General features: G+C 39.2%; 1 protein-coding gene across 1 annotated transcript; it reads right to left on the bottom strand.

Moving 5' to 3' along the window:
• Positions 1 to 10,136: 10,136 nt before the first annotated feature.
• Positions 10,137 to 24,189, bottom strand: LOC138851065 (hyaluronan mediated motility receptor-like). The gene is made up of 4 exons (XM_070103790.1): positions 24,031 to 24,189; positions 22,545 to 22,713; positions 16,771 to 16,947; positions 10,137 to 11,065 (listed from the first exon to the last, which is right to left on the bottom strand). The coding sequence occupies exons 2-4, from the start codon at positions 22,665 to 22,667 to the stop codon at positions 10,859 to 10,861; spliced, it is 507 nt and encodes a 168-aa protein (XP_069959891.1). The 5' UTR covers positions 22,668 to 22,713; positions 24,031 to 24,189; the 3' UTR covers positions 10,137 to 10,858.
• Between the last annotated feature and the right edge of the window lie 884 nt (positions 24,190 to 25,073).

The raw sequence follows: 25,073 nt of genomic DNA, 5'->3' as shown, positions 1-25,073 counted from the left end.
GAGTCCGAGACAACCACAAATGACAATACAGGCATAGATGCAATACGGATAAGTGCTGCAAGAATGGCATACAATTCACCTGTAAATATGCTGACCGAGGATAGTAAATGCCCTCGCACGACACTGTCCGGAAACACTGCTTCGAATCCAACGCCATCAGAAGACTTAGAGCCATCTGTGTACACTGCGATGGCATGAGAATGAGAGCGGAAGTGGTCAAGAAAAAGAGAGCGGGAAGCTACCGTAGGCAGTTGGGCTTTCGCGCAAGGGAGTGAGAAAGAACAGACTTGGACAGCTGGAACTTCCCAGGGGGGCAAAGAAAAGTGAGATGCTACATGAACATAGAAAGGTGGTAACTGAAGGGAAGACAAGAGTGAATGTAGTCAAAAAGAAAAGGGACGGAGCAAACAGGGGCGACAAACAAATAAAGAAAGTCTACTAGCATCGTTGACTATTCTAAATATGGAAGGATTGCGGAGATCATGAGAGCAAACATAGTAGCGAAGGCAATGGGCATTGCGGCGATCGGACAGGATGGAATATTCGCTTCTGCATAGAGGCTCTCAACAGAGGAAGAGCGAAAAGCACCAAGGCACAAACGTAATCCCTGGTGGTGGATGGGATTAAGGCTCGAGAGAGTAGTAGGAGAAGTCGCTGAATAGATCTAATCACCATAATCGAGTTTCAATAAAACGAGGGCAGAATATAGGCGAAGGAGTGTTCGACGATCAGCTCCCCATGAAAGATGAGCAAGGGTTTTAAGAAGGTTCAGCCGGCTGTGACAAGTTGCCTTCAGAGAGGTAATGTGAGGTTTCCAGGATAACCTACGGTCAAAGAGAAGGCCTAGAAACCTGACTATCATGTTCAGGGATATGGGAGCCATAGAGGTACAAAGGATGATCGGAGATGACAGAGCGTCTAGTGAAAGTAATTTGGCGAGTTTTGGTACTGGAAAATTTAAACCCATGCGTGGTGGCCGAATTGGAAACACAGTCAACAGCATGCTGGAGAGAAACTGTAATGAGGCGACAGTCGGCGCCTGCACAAGCTATACCAAAGTCATCAACATAGAGTGATGACCAAATATTGGATGGAAGACTAAAGGTCAAATCATTTATAGCAAGGAGAAAAAGTGTCATGCTCAGAACACATCCCTAAGGGACACCCTCAGCTTGGACTAAGTCCGGGGAGAGCACATTGTTAACCTGAACACAGAAATGTCTGTCATTTAAAAAGTTTTTAAGGAAGGATGGTAGATTGCCTCGGAGGCCTAAGGAGTGGGCTTGGGCCTAAATATTATACCTCCAACTTGTATCATATGCCTTCTCGAGGTCAAAAAATATGGCAATAACCGAATGATTATTCGCAAAGGCATTACGAACATATGCATCCAAGCGTAGTAAGGGGTCTATGGTAGAATGGCCATATTGACGAGTGGAGAGACTGTTCTCTCTCTAAATACCACATTAAACGTCGATTTACCAGACGTTCCATCACTTTTTAAACTGCACTGGTAAAAGCAATGGGACGATAGTGGGAGGCATCATGTCCCGTAGTACCCGGTTTGCAGAAAGGGAGAACAATGGTAGATTTCCACAGCTGGGGGAGAACTCCTTGTGACCAAATAAGATTGAAGAGGTGCAAAAGGACTACAAGGGCTGATTTATGTAAATGTTGTAACATCCAAATATGAATGTCGTCAGGCCCAGCTGCCGATGATCGGCAAGTGGAGAGTGTCGCCTCCAGTTCCTGAAGTGTAAATGGCACATTACAGTGGACCCCCGCATAACGATGGCATCACATAGCGATTTTTCCGCATACCGATTACTTTTATCGCAAAATTTTTGCCGCGCATACCGATTAAAAACCCGCTTACCGATTTTCGTCCGAGACGCGTCCAATGTGCCCTCAGCCAGCCTCACATGTGCCAGCCGTCCCATTGTTTACCAGCCAGCCTCCGCGGTAACATCCAAGCATACACTCGGAATATTTCGTATTATTACAGTATTTTCGGTGCTGTTTCTGGAAAATAAGTGACCATGGGCCCCAAGAAAGCTTCTAGTGCCAACCCTACACCTCAAAGGGTAAGAATTACTATAGAAATGAAGAAAGAGATAATTGATAAGTATGAAAGTGGAGTGCGTATAGCCGACCTAGTCAAGCTGTACAAGAAACCCCAATCAACCATCGCTACTATTGTGGGCACCAGAAAGACAATCAAGGAAGCTGTTCTTGCCAAAGGTTCAACTGTGTTTTCGAAACAAAGATCGCAAGTGATGGAAGATGTTGAGAGACTCTTATTGGTGTGGATAAATGAAAAACAGATAGCAGGAGATAGCGTCTCTCAAGCGATCATATGTGAAAAGGCTAGGAAGTTGCATGAGGATTTAATTAAAAAAATGCCTGCAACTAGTGATGATGTGAGTGAATTTAAGGCCAGCAAAGGTTGGTTTGAGAGATTTAAGAAGCGTAGTGGCATCCATAGTGTGATAAGGCATGGTGAGGCTGCCAGTTCGGACCACAAAGCGGCTGAAAAATATGTGCAGGAATTCAAGGAGTACATAGAAACTGAAGGACTGAAACCTGAACAAGTGTTTAATTGTGATGAAACAGGCCTGTTCTGGAAGAAAATGCCAAGCAGGACCTACATTACTCAGGAGGAAAAGGCACTCCCAGGACATAAGCCTATGAAAGACAGGCTTACTTTGTTGATGTGTGCCAATGCTACTGGTGATTGCAAAGTGAAGCCTTTATTAGTGTATCACTCTGAAACTCCCAGAGCGTTCAGGCAAAAGAATGTCCTCAAGGATAATTTGTGTGTGCTGTGGAGGGCAAACAGTAAGGCATGGGTCACTAGGGAATTTTTCTGTAACTGGTTACACCATGCATTTGCCCCCAATGTGAAAGATTACCTAACTGAAAAGAAATTAGAACTTAAGTGCCTCCTGGTGTTAGACAATGCCCCTGGTCATCCTACAGACGTGGCAGAGCGACTTTATGGGGACATGAGCTTCATTAAGGTGAAGTTTTTGCCTCCTAATACCACTCCTCTCCTGCAGCCCATGGACCAGCAGGTTATTTCCAACTTCAAGAAACTGTACACAAAAGCTCTGTTTGAAAGGTGCTTTGTAATGACCTCAGAAACTCAACTGACTCTAAGAGAGTTTTGGAGAGATCACTTTAATATCCTCAATTGTGTAAACCTTATAGGTAAGGCTTGGGAGGAAGTGACTAAGAGGACCTTGAACTCTGCTTGGAAGAAACTGTGGCCAGAATGTGTAGACAAAAGGGATTTTGAAGGGTTTGAGGCTAACCCTGAGAATCCTGTGCCAGTTGAGGAATCCATTGTGGCATTGGGAAAGTCCTTGGGGTTGGAGGTTAGTGGGGAGGATGTGGAAGAGTTGGTGGAGGAGGACAATGAAGAACTAACCACTGATGAGCTGATAGATCAACTTCAAGAGCAAGAGGCCAGACCTGGGGAAACTGGTTCAGAGGAGGGGAGAGAGAAATTGAAGAAGTTGCCTACTACAAAGATAAAGGAAATCTGTGCTAAGTGGCTTGAAGTGCAAACCTTCATGGATGAAAATCACCCTCACACAGCTATTGCAAGCCGTGCTGGTGATTATTACACTGACAATGTTGTGAAACACTTTAGGCAAGTCATAAAGGAACGAGAGGTACAGGCCACTATGGACAGATATCTTGTGCGAAAGAAGTCCAGTGACTCTGAAGCTGGCCCTAGTGGCATTAAAAAAAGAAGGGAAGTAACCCCAGAAAAGGACTTACTACCTCAAGTCCTAATGGAAGGGGATTCCCCTTCTAAACAGTAAGAAGATAATGCTCTCCCCTCCTCCCATCCCATCAATCATCACCAGATCTTCAATAAAAGTAAGTGTCATTTAATTGTGCATGCCTTTTTCAGTTTGTGTGTATTAAAATTAACATTTCATGTGGTAAAAAAAAATTTTTTTCATACTTTTGGGCGTCTTGCACGGATTAATTTTATTTCCATTATTTCTTATGGGGAAAATTCATTCGCATAACGATTATTTCGCATAACGATGAGCCCTCTTGCACGGATTAAAATCGTTAACCGGGGGTCCACTGTATATGGTTCTTCAATGTGAGAAGAAAAGTCCAAGGGTGCTACCTCTCTAGCAGACTTTGAGGAAAGAAACAAGAGACATAGATGGAGCCCTTGAGAAATACAGACCAGATGATTGCCACTTTCAATGGCAACATCAAGAGGGTTTGCTATATCAACACCAGCAACCTGCAAAACAGGAGCTGGGTCAGTTTCCGTACATTTTTCCAGACTGCACTCAGAGGAAGCCGAGGTGATGGTGGAAACAATCTTGCCAGCAAGTGCGTTCATTGCCACGGATGACACGGCGAGCGACCGCTCGCTTCTGCTTAAAATCAACAAGTCTCTCTCTGGTTCTACTATACCGGTACCTGCCCCACGCAGCGCGTTTCAAACGTACTGCGCGAGCACAGGCAGGAGACTACCATGGTACATACTTCTGATAAAGCCTGCCTGAGGTTTGGGGGATAGAATGAGAAGCTGCGGTGAAAACTGATGTCGAGAAGAGGTGTAAAAGTTCATCAATGGAGGATGAAGAAGGAACTTCACTAAAAGCGGTTAGTTGCGAGTAAAGGTCCCAATTTGCTTGATCAAATTGCCAGCGAGGGCAACGAAGAGGTGGCGAATACGAAGAAGTATGAATGATTGGAAAGTGATCGCTGTCATGTAAGTCCGGTAGAACAGACCAGGCGAAGTCTAGTGAAGTGGAGGAAGAGCAGACCGAGAGATCGATGCAAGTGTGTGTGAGAGTACGAGGATCAAAATGGGTGGGGGTACCCGTATTTAAAATATGGAGAGGGGTGATAAGCGAGAAAAGCCTTCAACTGAATGCCACGTAAGTCACAATGAGGCGGAAGAGGGAGAGACTTGGGAGGGGACAGGGGAGGAAGGCACAGAACGAGGAGGAGGGTGAACCTCCACACTTGTAACAGAGCCAGTGAGGGATAGAACCAGGTACAGAGACTGGAAAGGTAAAATGTGGGGGCAGAAGAAGGGAAGGAGGGGGCAAGATTTTTTGGACTTCTGAGAAGTAGAGGGGCGATTGGTAGAAGGTGTTGTACAAGATCTTGTCGATACCTGGGCTTGTGAGGGAGAACTCGAAGACGTCAGAACAGACCGAGGTGTTGAAGTAGGGATGTCTGAGCATGGAAAGGGAGTGCTTGATGTGTTGATCTTTTCTGAGAAGAACGTGGTGGTGGTGAAGTATCATCAGGCAATTGTCGTTTAGGAGTGGGACAGGAGTTGGTCCGACGTGAAACGGGCTGGCGATTCGAAAATTGCCGCACCGTAGAGGGAGAGGCCGGAAGCATAGTCAAAGGAGGGCGGAGGTCAGACTAATCGAAGGAGTCGGTCAAAACCCCAGTACCTGAAGCGGGTGAGGAAACAGCACCAGCAAGAGGTACAGGGGCATCAGGAGTGTCCGAAGAGTTATCAAAAAACGAGGCAGGGTCAGAATGGGGTGCGGTATCAAGAAGGGGCCTGGGGGTAGTAGGTTCAAGGACTGGATTCTCCATGGTTAGGTTACTTTTCTTTTTGTTTTTAAGAAAAAAAAAAAAGAAAATAAAAAAAGAATGAAAAAAAAGGGGGGAGTGGGGAGGAATAGTTCCCAGGAGGAATGAAAGGGCTGGAATCTCCCTCCGCACCAGAAGTAGAGCAGATGCAGCATGGAAGCCGTGCCATACCCTAGCTTTCATGCCAGTAAACCAGCAATCCGGGATAGCAACCTCACATTTGCCGAGCTACCTCGGTGGACAAAAGAGAGGGCGGCCGGATATCTGCCACAAAGCATACCTCCTTCGGCCACCACCCCCGGCATCCGAAAGGTGGCTTCCAGATACACCCGTTGCCCGAAAGACACCCTCCAGGATACCGGAGAGGGATCGGGACATCCCCAGGCGATCCAGATTCCACGGCAAACTACGCCACTGCCAAGAACCTCAACGGAATAGGATGGACCCCGGTACCCTTTCCCCTACCTAGAAACTAGCGCGCCTGTGGGTAAAATCCCAAAGGCCAAAAAGAGGAAGGGCAAAAGGGAGGGATGGGGAGGAGGAAAGGAAAAAGGGGAGGATGGGATAGGGAAGGGGGGAATGGGGGGTAATTAGGTTCGGTCTGAGGAAGGAGACCGACAGGTCTAATTCCTCAGATCAAGAGCCCCCCCCCCTTGAAGAGGAAGAAGCCTACAGTATATGCAAAACATTTCAATAAAGATACCCAATTGTTGCACACGTGTCTCACTCCTCACAATCTTCCTGAAAACTGCTTGATGCTATAACTGCCTGAACCTCCTTAAAACCCTAGCCCATCATTCATGGGGGGACTTGTAAGCATGCCCTTCTTAATCTTCATTCCTCCCTAATCTTATTTAAATTGAACTACAGTAACCAACTATTACTCTTCCCAAAGTTTCTCCCAATTTATCATTATCATGGGTTATCTTTCAGTTATAGGGCTTTTCATTCTTCCCCAACTGAGAGCCTATACACAGATGATTGCTCCATCTTTGCAAGAACAGCACGATGCCCACTGTCTCCGTTATTTTATCCATTCCAACGACTTTCATGATCCTACTCGTCTCTCACCCTTCATTAAGACCACAAATATTTTAAGGTAAGTAATGAGTTCTATTGCTGACTTAAAATGTTAGTGTATACTTGTTATCTGGCATTTATATGTATATTTATAAGTGGAACAAAATGGCATTCTACTCTCTGGTGATAGCCTGGAACCTAACCTGTCATACAAGTGGTGCCCTGTATTTACTGTGCCCCTTCCTTCTGAATTTGCTCTCTGCTGTCTTCCATTAACCCTTTGAGGGTCTGTCCCGTAATTCTACGGCTTTGAAACCGGGGTCCAAGCCGCAGTTCTACACCATGAGTTCAGCTCACTCAGATAAGCTGCGAGTGGTAAATTTGGACCTAGATGAGAGAATGGCTCAACATGATAAGTGTGTACCATATAAAACATCCTGTAGCATGCAGTGCATGAAAAAAAAACTTTTTTTTGGATTAAAACAGCAACTTCACAGTGTATTTTTGTATGGTTTTAACTGTTGTATTAACAGTTTCTTGGTCTCATTTGATAGAATGGGATATATATTACAGAAACAGAGATGATTGATTTTAGTACTAAAAATAGAGTGAAACAGCTCAAAGTAGCAGAAATGTTCAATTTTTGCAGCCGTTTTTCTAAGTAAACAAATGACACGCGTCCAATACACATCAACTGGTGGGTCTAATATACGTTCACAACTGTGCTGATATTGTTTATACATTATATTACATAAGAGTAAATCTTCTATTTTTTGGTGTGAATAAAAATTATGTGAATAAAAATAAAAAATGGAATTCATCTGTAAAGCCTGAAAACCTAACTAATAAATAGAGGAAATGTTATTTTAGTGCCAGGAATGCCTGCATTGTTTATTCTGGACCCTATTGTGAAATTGGAATGTTTTGAACTTTATGTGAAACTGGCCAAATTACCAATTTCTGATCACTTTACTAGGTAGTTGAAATAGTTATTGGGCACTTTCTTGTGCTCAATCAACAAAATAAAAGTAATACTAGTGAAATAGCTAAGAATTTGGTCAACTGGAATAATATAATTTGCTTAAAATGGGAGTCAAAGTGGGAAAAATTGCAGATGTGTAAATATCGTTGGCGCACCAAAATTCGCGTTAGCGTAATTTTATATTAAATTAAATTGTATTACCATCAGAAATAGATTTTACCATTTCATAAAATATATTTTTCTACATTGCTGGAGCCTGTGGACAAGTTTCAGATTGGGGGCCTGGATCCTGAAAGGGTTAATATGCCTGCTCTTTACATCAGCCTACCTCTAACTTTTCTTTCATCCTTTGTAAGGTCCCAAAAACCTGTGCATGCTCTTTCCCCACTTCCATGTACAAAAGCAGTGTACACCAATGGCTCTAAATCCCCTGATGGTGTTGAGTAAGCATCAATTTTTCCTGGCAAAATCATCCAGGGTCATTGATTAGACTCGGAGTTTTCACAGCCAAGTTATATGTAGTTCTCATGGTCATCATACACATTGTTTCAATGTCCACCTCATCATTTGTAGTTATTTTAGACTCCTACAGAGCAGTACAGGCTATCCAGAAATTTGATTCCCCTCATGTATATAACTAAGTGCCCTGCATTTCTTGTAAATACAGAGATACCATTTTTTTCCAAGTCTCTGGACACAATAAGATTTTGTTGCATCAGCCACCCAGGATAACTGAAGTCAATACATCATCGAGGACTATGATACACATCACATCCAAAGATGCACACATCTAGAGATACACGCACACATCCAGAGATTTATTTTATTATTATCACGCTGGCCAATTCCCACCAAGGCAGGGTGGCCCGAAAAAGAAAAACTTTCACCATCATTCACTCCATCACTGTCTTGCCAGAAGGGTGTTTTACACTAGTTTTTAAACTGCAACATTAACACCCCTCCTTCAGAGTGCAGGCACTGTACTTCCCATCTCCAGGACTCAAGTCCGGCCTGCCGGTTTCCCTGAACCCCTTCATAAATGTTACTTTGCTCACACTCCAACAGCACGTCAAGTATTAAAAACCATTTGTCTCCATTCACTCCTATCAAACACACTCACGCATGTCTGCTTGAAGTCCAAGCCCCTCGCACACAAAACCTCCTTTACCCCCTCCCTCCAACCTTTCCTAGGCCTACCCCGCCTTCCTTCCACTACAGACTGATACACTCTTGAAGTCACTCTTTCGCTCCATTCTCTCTACATGTCCAAACCACCTCAACAACCCTTCCTCAGCCCTCTGGACAACAGTTTTGGTAATCCCGCACCTCCTCCTAACTTCCAAACTACGAATTCTCTGCATTATATTCACACCACACATTGCCCTCAGACATGACATCTCCACTGCCTCCAGCCTTCTCCTCGCTGCAACATTCATCACCCATGCTTCACACCCATATAAGAGCGTTGGTAAAACTATATTCTCATACATTCCCCTCTTTGCCTCCAAGGACAAAGTTCTTTGTCTCCACAGACTCCTAAGTGCACCACTCACCCTTTTCCCCTCATCAATTCTATGATTCACCTCATCTTTCATAGACCCATCCGCTGGCACGCCCACTCCCAAATATCTGAATACATTCACCTCCTCCATACTCTCTCCCTCCAATCTGATATCCAATCTTTCATCACCTAATCTTTTTGTTACCCTCATAACTTTACTCTTTCCTGTATTCACTTTTAATTTTCTTCTTTTGCACACCCTACCAAATTCATCCACCAATCTCTGCAACTTCTCTTCAGAATCTCCCAAGAGCACAGTGTCATCAGCAAAGAACAACTGTGACAACTCCCACTTTATGCGTGATTCTTTATCTTTTAACTCCACGCCTCTTGCCAAGGCCCTCGCATTTACTTCTCTTACAACCCCATCTATAAATATATTAAACAACCACGGTGACATCACACATCCTTGTCTAAGGCCTACTTTTACTGGGAAATAATTTCCCTCTTTCCTACATACTCTAACTTGAGCCTCACTATCCTCGTAAAAACTCTTCACTGCTTTCAGTAACCTACCTCCAGAGATACACACATCATTTAAGAACACCCAAAACTGCCAACCAGAACTCCAGAGAGCAGCTCAACAAATTCCAAGATACAGATTACTCGACAAATACTACCACCGCTGAAGACCACAATGGAATAAGACAATGATCCTCTCCAACCTAGGAGCTATAATTTTCAGGGGATACATCTCAAAGGTTGAATGGATAGGAAAGTCAGAAAGATGGGGTGGAAAAGGAATTTAGTCCCTGGTTCAAGAAAGCAGACAAAATGTTCCAATTCTTTAGACGATGAGCCTCTTCACCACATCAAGGAACCTCTACTGCACTTCTCTAGGTAACTTTGGAAAGATCAACCTCTAGTTGTCCATCACAAACACCCCCAATGTACAGATAAATTGCAGCACCAAAATTTCCTGGAGTACAAGAAGTCATACTGTTTATTATGTTACAGACATTACTAAACAATTTTTATCGTCAAATATTTTATTACTATAAAAATAAACAAATACAGAAATTTTTAAAATACAGATATTTAGGAAATAAAAGACAACACTAAGTGATGTAGAAAATATGAATGCTAAATACCAACTGGGTGTCAATGTTTGTTATGATGCTATTTACAAATGGAAGAAAAAGTAATATAATTATGTGTAAAATGCTATACAATACCAGTAATAAAGAGTATTTGATTCTCATGCTTTGCCATAATGCTAAGTACTTCAGACACACAGACCAAAGGTAGGTAACCATCCAACGTAAGAGAAACTAAAACCTCATATTTTGCAGTCTGGTAGGATTACTGCCATTTTCTTTCCACAATCAATATTCATGATGGCAGGCAACTCATGCAAACATTACTGTGTGTTTATTTTCACTGACCCAAGTGGTCAGCTACATGTTTTTCTGTGTAGCAATTGAAACATTTTGATAATTACTTATAAATTTAAGACTTTTAACTACTAAATAAAAAAAACAATTTCATCTCCCTGCAGCATTCATGGGAAATATTTTTTTATTTAATGAAAAAAAATGTACCAAGAAAATAATAAAGCAATGAGGTGACTTTCAACATGCTCAATTTCTGCAATCACAATACATATAACATTCCACTATATTTCAAACCACAATGTAGACAGAATCCATAAACCCTGATTAATTGAGCAATTAAAATATTTGCTATATATCTGCTATCCATTAAAATCTGTGAGGTTTATGACTAGGTTTAAGGGGAGTTGATGACATTGATGGATTAGCAGTAACATTAAAAGAATTTTCCTTATCACTAAGAAATCTAGTAGTATCATTCAGACGACTTGATCCACACAGTTTGGCTATCTTCTCCTCCAGTCTTCTGACATTCTTGCGCTGCCGTTCAGTTTCCTGCCGTAGCTTGTACACCTCCTGAAAAGTAATTTTTGGGGGGTAAAATTATGTGGTAGTGTTAACATACAGTGCTTCAGATCATGAATTTTACAAGAGATTAAGGGAACTATCTCTACAGCTTGTAAAAGTGAATTAATTACTATACTTGTGGGGTAAAATCTTATCTCACTTACGTCAAATAGCATCTGTTAGTTGTTAACCCTCTTACTGTTGTGACCGCTGCTCACAAACTTGCTCTCAGTGTCAAAGAATTTAAAAACAAAAATATTATGAAATGATGGAGAATCTTTTTCTTAAGGTAATGAAACCAAAAGTACGAAATTTGATGGAAAACTTATGAAATTACACACTCGTGAAGTTAGTGGTCTTGGCTATATTTACGCATCGGCGATTTTACCCACTTTCAACCCTATTCTTGGCCAATTTCATTGTTCCAGTTGACCACACTCATAGCTATTTCACTAGAACTCCTTGTTTTATTGATCAAGTACAATTTTAACTTCCCAATAAAGTTATCAGAACTTGGTAATTTGGCCAATTTCATACACAATTCAAGGAAGGTCAATTTCAAAATAGGGTCCAGAATTAACAATGCAAACCTTCCTAGCACTAAAATAACATTTTTCTCTGCTCGCTAGTCACATCTCCAGGCCCATCTAATATTGTGCTTGCTTTCCATTTAATTTTTATTCACACAAAATATAAAAGATTTACTGTTAAGCAGATTACTGCATTATAAAAATTATATAATATCAGCACATTTGTAAAAGCATATTTGAACCACCAGTTGATGTGTATTGGACACATTTTGTGTCCAATACACTTAGGCAAAAATCGAACATTTCCGCTACTTTAACCCCTTGACTGTCGCAACCCCCAATCCTGAGGTGTCTCCTGGTGTCGCAAAATTTCAAAAAAAAAAAAAAAAAAAAAAAAAAAAAAAAAAAAAAAAAAAAAAAATAAAATAAAAAAAAAAAAGAAAAAATAAAAAAAAAATACAAAATGATAGAGAATCTTTTCCCAATTGTAATGACACCAAAAAAAAAGAAAAAAGAAATTTGATGGAAAACTGACAGAATTACGCTCTTGTGAAGTTAGCGACTTTGGCAATATTTACAAATCGGCGATTTCGCCCACTTTGAGCCCTATTTTCGCCTAATTCCATTGTTCCAGTCGACTAAACTCATAGCTATTTCTTTAGAATTCCGTTTTATCTATCGATTGAGTACAAGAAACTGCCCATTTACCAATTTCAACTACCCAATAACGTGGTCAGAAATTTGCAATTTGGCCAATTTGATGAAAATTAAAAAATATGACAATTTCAAAATATGGACCAGAATGAACAATGCAGACATTCCTGGCTCTAAAATAACATTTTCTTTGTTCATCAGTCATGTCTCCAGGCCCCTCTGATATTACTCTTGCTTTTTATTTTGAAATTTTATTCAAACAAAAAATAGAAGATTTACTGTTATGCAGACTACTGCAATATTGTAATAATTGTATAAATAACATCAACCCATTCATGACTGCATATTAGAATGGCTAGTTGGACATTTATTGGACAATGCTGTCATTTGTTTATTTTTGAACATCGGCAAAAATCAAACATTTCCCCTACTTTGAGCTCCATTTCTAGGTTCTTTTGATAGTAAAATCAATCAAAATCATCTCTTTTTCCATAATATGTTTTCCATTCTATCAAATGAGACCAAGAAAACGAGAATACAACCATAAATACTATACGAAAATAGACCACAAAGTCGGCATTTTAATTAAAAAAAAAAACGGTCCGAGTTTTTTTTTCTCATTATGCACTGCGTGCTCCAGGATTTTTTTTGTGGTGCACACTGACCACACAGACCCATTCTCTCACACGTGGGCCTACCAGCTTTCTCCTCCTTGATTTGAAGCCGCTAGAATTTATGAGTATATGTATATACTTCAAACATGGTACCTCGTGAGACATATATATACGGCCGCAACAGTCAAAGGGTTAATTTCTAGGTACTCTTAGTCCGTAAACCATTCAAAATCATCTTTCTGTAATATATGGTACAGTCTATTAAACGAGATCAAGAAAATGAGAACACAACCATCAATACTATACGAAAATACACAGCAAAGTTGTTGTTTTAAACCAAAAACATGGTTTGAATTTTTTTTTTTTGTCTCATGCAATGTGTGCTGCAGGATTCTTTTTATGCTGCACACACTGACCACTCAGACCCATTCTCTCATATGTAGGCCTCCCAGCTTTCTCCCACAAGATTAGAAGCTGCTAGAATTTTGGTGTAGTATTACACAATCAACACTGGCCTGCAAGCCGTAATATTATATGAAAGGGGGTTAACCCTTTAACTGTCCAAATGTAGATAGACTACGTTTTGCCAATAGCGCTCATGACGACCAATGCACTATTTTTCTTGCCTTCAAATTTGGCAACAGAGGCCTGATAGGCCTATGCAGCATAAAATGGGTCTTAAACACTCCAAGTGTGTGCAGTATTAAAAAAAAAAAAAAAACTGGGACACTTAGTACCTTGTGGGAGCACCAGTTCAATCGAGTGCCAGATATAGCAAACTGTGTGGCAAACTCCAGGGATTCACTAATGCCATGTCACATTAACAATGCTTTTTCAAGGAAAGTGATGTTGGCCAGAGTTTATTGACTCAGAGGGATATGGTCACAAGTGGTCTAGAATACATAAAAAAAACCTAGATAACTCATGTGCAACATTTGTGCCACAGCATTTCAATTTTGATGCAACTGGTAGTGTAATCCTGCCAAAATGTCCTATCACCTCTGTCCTAAGTAGAGAGAATGTTCCGCAACATGTGTTAATGCATGTTAATTAAGCTGGCTGGCTGGCTCTGTGTCTGCCTCTGTCTCAGAGAGCCACTCATGAACCAGAATCAAGGACTAAGCAAGTTCATTTAGGCACATATACTCATAAGCACAGTTATCATACTTAATATAAATTACATAGCATAACCCCAAAAATGCTAGACTAAGTTCTATAATGTGCTTACAGACATGAGGCATAAGCCTGGCTGGCAAGTTATACACATTTCGGCCACAGTTCTATTTTTCAACTTGTTCAGATGTGATGATTCTTCAAAATGTGTAATATCTGATGGTTCAAGAGCGGCTCTCAGAAAAACAAAAATATTTGGTGTGGAACAGTGAGAACAAATAAAAAAATGCCAAGATTCACTGGGAGCAGTGCACGACCAGCAATATTGAGTGACTGTACTTTCAGCAGTGTAGAGTGACACTAGTCTGACAATGTGCTTCAAGAAGTTTTATATACTCTAGCACATCCAACAACATTGCTGGAACCTATAAATACTCTCTATATATTTCTAGTCATTATTATGAGACTAAGGCAGGCAAACATGTTCACCGGTCACTGTGTTTGTGACATTATTTCAGTACCAAATATTAGTGTCAAAACGAAGATTCACTATAAAATCACAAACTGCTAAAAATTGTAATAATCAGAACATAAAAAAAAAAGGTGAGTGGTGCATTGAGGTATATGTGGAGACAAAAAATGTTATCTATGGAGGCAAAGAAGGAAATGTATGAAAGTACAGTAGTACCAACACACTTGTATGGATGTGAAGCTTGGGTTGTAAATGCAGCAGCGAGGAGGCGGTTGGAGGCAGTGGAGATGTCCTGTCTAAGGGCAATGTGTGGTGTAAATATTAGGCAGAAAATTTGGAGTGTGGAAATTAGGAGATGTGGAGTTAATAAAAGTATTAGTCAGAGGGCTGAAGAGGGGTTGAGGTGGTTTGGTCATTTAGAGAGAATGGATCAAAGTAGAATGACATGGAGAGCGTATAAATCTGTAGGGGAAGGAAGGTGGGGTAGGGGTCGTCCTCGAAAAGGTTGGAGGGAGGGGGTAAAGGTGGTGTTGTGGGCGAGGGGTTTGGACTTCCAGCAAGCGTGTTAGATAGGAGTGAATGGAGACAAATGGTAAATGGGACCTGACGAGCTGTTGGAGTGTGAGCAAGGTAATATTTAGTGAAGGGATTCAGGTAAACCGGTTATTTTATATAACCGGACTCGAGTCCTGGAAATGGGAAGTACAATGTTGCCTGCACTCTAAAGGAGGGGTTTGAGATATTGGCAGTTTGGAGGGATATATTGTGTATTTTTTATACATATATACTTCTAAACTGTTGCATTCTGGGCACCTCTGCAAAAACAGTGATTATGTGTGAGTGAGGTGAAAGTGTTGAATGATGAAAGTATTTTCTTTTTGGGGATTTTCTTTTTTGGGTCACCCTGCCTCGGTGGGAGACGGCCAACTTGTTGAAAAAAAAAAAAATTACAACTAAAAGAAAAAAGTAAAGGTATATATTGGCACATGAGCAGCTAGTGTCAACTTCACCACCTTTTTTTTTTTTTTTTTTTTTTTGTCTTATTACCATGAAAACTGCCCCGTTAAAAAAAAAAAATCTAAATTTTCAGAGCACTAGCAGTAAAACGTAGATCAATGGTTTGTCAGTTAACCCCTCAACTGTTCAAACATAGATCTACATTGTTACCGCTAGCCCTTAAACACGACATCTCCACTGCCTCCAGCCTCTTCAGCCCTCTAATTATATTTTTGGTAATTCCACACCTAATCTCCCCACTCTAAATTCTCTGCATAATATTCATTATACAGTGGAACCTCAGTTTTCGTATGCCCTGGTTTTCGTAAGATTCGGTTTTCAACGACTTTTTTTGTCGAAATTTTGTCCCAGTTTTTGTACATCCATTCAGTTTCAGAGTTGACAATACACACCTCCTTGATGATAATCGGTAGTATTTTCAGATTGATCAAGACTCCTAACTTTCCTTTACAAACTATATATAAGGATGCAGGAAGCTTCCAACTAAATCCCGTGTGACACCCACTCATAATCTTAGTGAGAAAAACCAATGATATTCCATTACTGATAGTTGAATCTTTACTTTCCTTGTAATGCCTATATTTTGCCATAATGTATTCAGTAAATTTTAATCGCCATAATACCATATATATAGACCTGCATGAGAATAATCAACTTCTGAACAAGGCATGGTCCTTAATTTTGAGTTTAAAGTGTTCAGAACTATACTTTCCCATCGACACCCACATTACAATTTGAGAAGTGTTCCTGAATAATGTTCTGCATCTAATTTATTTTTTAAAAATGACATTAAGACAATGTATATACTGGTTTCTGCCAGAAATGGATGCCTCTCCCTCCCATCACATTACACAACACTCAATATGCTTTACACATTTCTCCCCCTTAACTAACTGTTATGATGAGTGCAACACATGGTAATAGTGGAGTAGAGGGCAAATGTATTTCTAGGCCCTGATGGGTGAGGGTACTGTCTACATGGCAGGGCAAGTTGTGTGAACAAGTTCATGCCTGTGTGGACATAACCACTTATACATGGCAACATTGCTTCAACTCTCAGCCATGCAACATAATTATTAAATCTAGTTACTGCCCAATCTCTACCAAATAAATGTCTCATGACGTGTATAAAATTAACACCAAAAATATTGAGGTACATACGATAAAAAATGTAAAATAATATTTAAATATTCACATCAGTAGTGCAGAATTAAGAAATTATTTGGTTCAAAAGTATTCAATTTGTAAGTGTGGGTGTTCCAGAGTTAAATATTTCATGTAATATAGCATTTTTTATGCAGGATGTAATCTTACTTCTTTAAGCTGGCTGTTCTCAGTCTTGAGCTTCAGAACATGTTGGATCTTCTGTTTGTGATTCTGATGACCCAGGAGAGTGGCATACTGCTTACTCAGTTTCTCAGCTTCATCAATGGCAGCAGAATTACGCTCTAGTAGCATTGCTTTTTCCACTTCATAGGCATCCAGTTGTTCCTGATGACAGTTTAATATTTGTTATTAAACAATAAGTAAATGTTATTGGCCATGCAACAGCTTACTTCTTAACTCATGTTAATACTGCAAGTAATAATGGAGTTAACTTATCAGTAGTTTGAGGTCTTGAATCTAGTGTAGTGAAAGATTTCCAAGAGGTGGCTACCTGTAGAATTTAAAACTAACAAATGAAGACACAATTTGAATAACAGTACTGTAATGAATTCCATATGGCAGTGTACCACTCACACGAGAGACTGACCTTTACAGGTTCAGTACTAACTAGGTGTAGGAAAGATTTGCTTTACTAAGTGCATATAAATAGCAACATGAAACTAAGAGGAAAATTAGAGGTAAGGGGGTATGATGTAGAGTAATTATAAACTTTACAAATATTAACCAACCATATATCTAGCTGCTGTTAATGTCTTAGGTGATTTGCCTGAAGAAAGCTACCAGTAGGCTACTTGGATACATTTGTTCCTTGATCTTAAGACTGTCTTGACTACACACATTCATGTAGGTTTACCAGGTAAGGTTCTGACCCGGAGCTTCTCCATATGGCGACCCGGGAGATTGACTATACACAAATTCATACTGAACCAGGTAACTACTTTGTACAGAACATGGGGCAACCCATCACCTGGAACTTGCCACTACTGAAACAAGCTCTGCCTTATGGTCATACTAACAAATACCTGCATCACTCACACTAAAGCATGTGTTTTGTTTTCTTTACAAAGAACTAGAACCACTAGTTTAAGAAGTGCTTTAAACAAATGTTTAACAAAATCAAATTTACACTACCATTATCAACTTGTCACTGCCTGTGGCCACTTCACTGTCATATTCCAGAAACCATAACCCACAAAGCAGGTAGAACCATTCAAAATCTTATTTTTAACATTCTGTAATCCATGACATTCCGTGTCTTCAGCTGTATCAGCAAATTGAATAAGATTGGAAATATCCCCACATTTTAGTCAGGAAAGCACTATGTGAAAAAGAGTATCATTCCTTCCAGATAACAGGTCCCTACTCCTAGTATTGAACAACTCAAACTCCTCTACATGTGAAAGTGATCCAGTGTAACTGGAAATCAATTTAATGGTGGGGTAAGCAACATTATGTTTCCTTCTAAAAAACACAACTGATGGGTTAGACGAGACATTATTACTGGAGCTGTTGCAACCTGATAGACACTTAGCACTGATGAAGTCGAATTAACTACTATGAAATTTAACTAACCTTGTTTTAAAGGAAATTTTTAAAAACTTTGGACTGTTGGAACCAAAAGGTAAATCAGCACTGCATACAATGAAGCTTCCATACTACAACACACTTACAAACACCCTTCTCCTATCCTTCCCCATCACACAACACCCACTATCATCAGTTAACCAACTGTGTGGCAAGTCAGTCAAGAATGTCAGAGCAATAAAAGTACAAGTCAACACTGTATCTGGAAGTGTCTATTTAAAAAAAAAAGTTCTTAAGTGGAAGATTTACCTTATTTCTCAGATAATAAAACAACGGAAAAAAAAAAAAAAAAAAGGCACGGTACAGTGACTGGAACAATACACAAATAACCCACACAAAGAAGAGAGGAGCTTACGACAACTTTTCAAACCGACTTGGACCATTTACATTCAAGAAGGTGGTACTACTATTCGTCATACGAGCAGAATGGAAACCTGTTAAATCTTCTGCAGGACTGCTGACCTTTTCTCTCATGAACACTCAAGACAACAAATTTGTAATTATCTTCATTTCTTAATCCTGAAAGATTTTCTTTCCAATCCATAAGGCCTGGTCTGAGACCAGGGGAAATTAATCCTTAGAGCAAACAGATGAATGGAAATAACAGAAAACTGATATTAAGAATAGCCATTCCTCTACCATTTGTCAGCAGTGATGACTTGTTATTTCAAGTGTTTCTTGTATATCTGTTGGTGTTAGTCAACATTTGCAATCTTATTCACATGCAACACACAATTTGTCCTAGACCCTTACGTCATCATTAAAGATTCTTCTCCAAGAACTGAACTGTGAATTACAGCACTATGGGGACTTAGCACATATGCTTGACCACAAAGCTACACAACTACATAAAGTACAAGCTTCAGTTTAAGGGTATAAACTACTAATTACCAGCTTCCTACCCTCCATCTTTTCTCAGACTTCTGAACAAAATACAAAGTCAACAACTCTTGCTTAGACTTGGCCTCGTTTAATCTGTAATTTCAACAGAACATTCAACACCACAGATGACAATGGCCTTGAGGCTATATAGAAAGCCAATTTCTAGGTTGCCCAACTATGTGGAGAGGCAGAAGATACCCGAGTTATTAGACTACAAGACGCCCATCTGTTTTTTGACTTGCTTTTGAAAGTTCTCAAACAATGTATACAAGATAAATCATTACACTCAACCAAATTAAAACAGACCCAAAGGTCATCTTCCACCATGTCCCCTACATATTGCTCAAGTTACACACAAATAAGGTAATTATATAATCCTACTGACTTTTGGAAGCCAGCAGAGGTTAGGTGTAATAAACAGCAGACAATGAAAATAGTGGGGAAGATATAAAAAAACAAGAAGTGGAGAAGAGAGTACAGTGGCTACATTCTGAAAGTGGGGCATGTTGTAATTAAGTGGGTTAAAGGCAGCATTGTCTGTGCCCTCCTAGAAAGGCAGCTAGAGGTGTGGTGTTTGCACTTTCACAGTCAACCAGTAACCAAAGTCAAGCTAAGTAAAAACCAAAATGAACTTGAGAAAAAAAAGATATGTATAGATGGTCAAATACATTAAAATCTAAACACTAAGAAAAGGCATGACATGGAAGCATTCAGCATCATTTTGTCTAAAAAAAAAAAAAAAAAAAAAAGTGGAGATATCTGTTAGCAAAAAATTTGACTGTATACTGCTCTCTTCACTTATCCTAATTTTTTCGATACAAAACAGTAATGACACCTCTCTTTCTCCACATAATTAACCAAGACTGAGTGGAAAAGCCTCATCAACTGCATTATACCACATGTCACATTTGTTTTTCCACCATCAGTTACAGGTCTTCCATCACAAATCCGGCATCATTGGGACCTGCAGTGTGCCCGATTACAGAGTAGTTAGGTTAGAAAACACTTAATAAAATTAACCAAACCATACCACGGGCAGGATTTGAACATGCAGTCAGAGTCTCAAAACTCCAGACCGTCGCGAGCTTTGAGCCTCTGACCGCGGCTTCAAATCCCGCCCGTGGTATGGTTTGTTTAAAATTAACCAATTTGACAGACGCAAAAATCAAACATTTCTGATACTTTGAGCTCAATTTCAAGGTACTTTTCGTAATGACAGCAATCAAAATCATGTCTATTTCTGTAATATATCTTCCATTCTATCAAAAGTCCAAAAAAATAAGAATACAGCCATAAAAATCATATGAAAATATACTGCAAAGAGGCGGCTAATGGCTGAGAAGTGAACTCCCTTATTTATCATCCGTCTTTTTTATTTTTGTTGTACGTTAAGAAGCATCTTTCCATCATACATTGCCCAAGTTTCAATGAGATAGCCCAACAAACAACCGAGAGAAAAAAATATTTATCAAAAATCATATATGGCAAGCCCAAGCCAGGTACTGGAAATAAGCCACTTCGTCTGACTTTTCTGGGTTATCCTAGGTTCTCTATACATACACTGCTATGTATGATAATCTACAACTGTATTTGTGTATACCTGAATAAACTTATTTACTTCTAGTCTGTCAACTGAGTACAAGAAACCGTCCATTCACTTATTTCAACTACCCAATAAAGTGGTCAGAAATTGGCAGTTTGGCCAACTTCACACAAATTTCAACAGATGCCAATTTCAAAATAGGGTCCAGAATAAACAATGCAGACATTCCTGGTATTAAAACAACATTTTCTCTGTTCATTAGTCATGGCTCCAGGCCCCTCTTACATTACTCTTGCTTACCATTTGGAATTTTTTTTCACACAAAAAAAATAGAAGATTTACTGCTATGCAGACTACTGCATTATTGTAATAATTGTATAAATAATGTCAACCCAGACTACGTATTGGAATTTGGACTGGCAGGCGGACAGGTATTGGACGGTGACGTCATTTGTTTACTCTTGACCTTCACTAAAGAACAGAACATTTTCGCTACTGTGAGCGCAATTTCAAGGTACTTTTCGTCATGAAAGCAATCAAAATCATATCTATTTCTGTAATATATATTTCATTCTATCAAATGAGACCGAGAAAATGAGAATATAACCATAAAAACATACAAAAATATACCGCTAAGCGGCCGCTAATGGCTGAGAAGTGAACTCCGCTATTTATGGTCTGATTTCTTTCATTTTTGGTGTACGTTAAGAAGTATCCTTCCATCATACATTGCCCAAGTTTGAATAAGATAACCCAACAAACAACTGAGAAAATAATAATAATATAATAAAATAACAATAATAATAATATCTTTATTTACTACACGTACATGTACAAGGTATACAGGCCTAGCTGACATCAGTGACATACTACTATATAGAAAGCCACTTGTTATACAGAGTATTTCAAGAAAATTAGGTCAGTGTCCCAGGATAACACCCACACTAGTCTGCTAACACCCAGGTACCCATTTACTGATGAGTAAACAGACAACAGGTGTAAAGAAACATGCCTAATGTTTCTACCCTGGCTGGGAATCGAATATTTACCAAAAATCATATATGGCTAACCCAAGCCAGGTACTAAAAATAAGTCACGTTGACTTTTTTGGGTTATCCTAGGTTCTCTACGCTTATGCTGCTGTGTGTGATAATCTATATAGAGAAAATAACTTTTTTGTTTTAGGTTTATGGTGCAGTATCCACATCCTCTTCATACCTCCGTTGAACTGCTCGGTGTTATGCCAAATATTATTTATTCTGGAGTATTTAACATGTTTTATGTTATTTATATTGTTTATTATGTCATATTAGATCAATTGTGATAGGCAACTAAGCTGTAGTGTTGATATTAGCGTAATAATAAAGCATATTCTGCTTCATGAGATTGAGTTCATGGCAACCAACAGTGGCTTCAAAGCCACCTTATCTTTAATGGATTATGTACTGTGTAGGTGCTTTACATAATGAGAAGCATTTCTTTTATTCATTGGAACCATGGCTAGGGCTAAAAGTAAGCAGGTTAAAACAATGGAGAAAAAGAAATTGGAATGACTTATGCAGCAAGTAGCGCCACCAAACAGTACCAGCAGGTTGGTGTGGCGACCCTAGAAATTTGAAATTATGCTAGCCAAAATTAGTGCCGAATAACTGAAGGAACCGAATAACTGATTGCCGGATTTGTGATGGCAGACCTATAATAAAGAAAACTCTCTACTGTACAGTAACATCTGTGTTTAGAGAAAGCAGATAAGTTATAAAATTGGTACATTACATACATAATGGAAAGCTCTGGGCTATACATAGCACTAGTTGAGCTTATAGTTTTAATAACCCTAAATACTTAATGATAATATGAAACTATCAGTACTCTCAAAATTATCAAAATAAGAATATTAAACTATCAAACTTACTCTGAAAGGCTCAATCATATTTTCTAGATGTAGGAACTTGTCCTTCCAGGAGTTTAGCTCTTCTAGCAATGATGCATTTGTGTTTCTAAGATCTTGAATAACAGCTTCCAGAGACTGTGTCATACGGGACACTTCTGCTGTCTTTTCCTCACTGTATGTTATCTCCAGTCTGCACAAGAAAAAAAAAACAGAGGAGGATTTAAGCAAGCTTCAGATATACACATCACTTCATAAAACATTACCACATTATAAATTTTATATAAAACCTGCCCAAATTATCTACATTTTATTTTTTTTTTATTATTAACACACTGGCCGATTCCCACCAAGGCAGGGTGGCCCGAAAAAGAAAAACTTTCACCATCATTCACTCCATCACTGTCTTGCCAGAAGGGTGCTTTACACTACAGTTTTTAACTGCAACATTAACACCCCTCCTTCATTTTATAAGCACCAAAAACAATCACAGGCATGCTTTTAAATACATTAGATTTTGCCACCAAAGTGTTAGTTTAAAGTACACCATACACCCATTCTGTAGATAGTATCTTCTATCACCTAGGTGGTAGACAGTTGGTGTGAAAAAATTAATTCAATTAAAAATGTATATTAATAGCCTATTGTTCTGCAAAGAAAGTTCATTCATCTGTCTTTTGTATTTACCAGTTACAGTAAGTAGATATGATACAATAACAACCTGCACATAGGAGAGAGCAGCTAATGATGACACTTTGGTTCTACTTGGACCATTAACAAAGTCACGTTAATACAAGAGTGAGGGGGCCAGTATATAGGCAAGACGGACAGAGACAGGACCAAGAGGAAGAAAAAGTAGTGGAAGAGGTAAGGCAGGTAGTGGAAGTAATAGTAGTACTAGTATTACTGCCACCACTACCTACTTTACCTCTTCCACTACTACTATTTCTTCCTCTCTTGGTCCTGTCCCTGTCCCCTCACCTATATACATACTGGCTCCCTAACCCTTGTGTTAATGCGGCTCTGTGAACGGTCCAAGTAGGACCAAAATGTCGTCATAAGCTGCTCTCTGCGGGTTATTTATGTATTGTTCCAGTCACAGTATTGTGCCTTTATGTTCTTTTCAATCAAGACACTCATTTAACCTTCAAATCATTAGCCATGAGAGTTGCAAAACTCTGTACAGTCCAAGACAGTAACAAGCTGAACAATCACACGGTGTTAGAAGAACTGCAGGAAAACAAGGATAGCAGTGGTATCTATCCTCATTCTTAAGGAAAAATTTCTAAAAAATTGAGAACTTTACTATTACCAATAGCAATGTCAAACTATATATAATGCAGTTTCCCATCTAATTTTTAATGAACATATTTTTTTTTTAAATTCTCTGAAAGAGGAAGAAAGATACCAATGAAGCACTTCTCCAAGACACTTATCAACCATCTTCCCCTTGTGTATCTTACTGTGCTCTCCCACACTCATACTGGGAACAAAGTTAATCAGATATTACCTGGACAGTGTATTTTTGGTACTTTCCAGAGCCTCCTGGAGAGTGGAAATACTTTTAGCAGCCTCCTCGTTCTGTTTGACTAGCCGCTTCTCAAGATCATCATAATTCAAGAGGCGTTTCTCACAATCTACCAGTGCCAACTGCTTCTCTTCAAGTTTCTGTTAAGAAACTAGATAACATTATTGGAGAAAGATAACTAGATAACATTACTGGAGAAAGCCAATACTAAAAATCACAATGATATTAAGTACAGCATTTTGGTAATTAGTTAAATGAATAACACTAAACCAATGAACAGTATATTATGAAACAAATATTTGAGTAAAGTGCTGTACACACTAAACACATTTCCAACAGGGGTTCCTTCATTTACCATGGTATCAATACCATTAACATCTTCCTAATTTTATATACCTGGAATGGAAAATGAGAATATAGTTTTAAGAAACAATGTAGAGAAACCTATCAGAAGTGAACAGTAGACATCTCTTCTAAGTATCTACATAAACACTTGGTACCTGTGTGTGGTCACTGAGTAAAGAAACCACATCCAGATAAATGGCTTATGAATGTATGCACACCAACTCCTTTAGACTGGATGATAAATTTCATAATCATCCGAGTAATTATAGATAAAAGTATTTTTATCAGAAAACCTGATAATTGTGGTTGAGAAGCACTTATACTACACTTGGAAACTTCAAAATGGTTTTCTCAGATATATAAAATGGAAATAAAAGAAAATCCCAATATGTACCCCAAAATTTCACCAGGTCCATACACGAGATAATAGTAAACATGCCTTCATTAAATTATATGAAAACAGGAAACAATCACCATCATGAAAGGATGTGATTCCTAGACAAAGATCCTATAGAACCGACAAGGAAAAAACAAGCAGCAACAACTTCAATTTAAGAGAAAATAGTATTCAACCCTTTCACTGTTAACATCCCCAAAATGAAATGATGACATTCACAATTTAAAAATTCTTCTAAAATGGTAGAGAATTTCTTCCTGAAGATACCAAGAAAAATTTGATG

The sequence above is a fragment of the Cherax quadricarinatus genome, chromosome 88 (assembly GCF_038502225.1).
Source record: "Cherax quadricarinatus isolate ZL_2023a chromosome 88, ASM3850222v1, whole genome shotgun sequence".
NCBI classification, from domain to species: Eukaryota; Metazoa; Arthropoda; class Malacostraca; order Decapoda; family Parastacidae; genus Cherax; species Cherax quadricarinatus.
The sequence above is the reverse complement of the archived record's forward strand: the minus strand, read 5'-3'. Positions and strand labels throughout refer to the sequence as shown.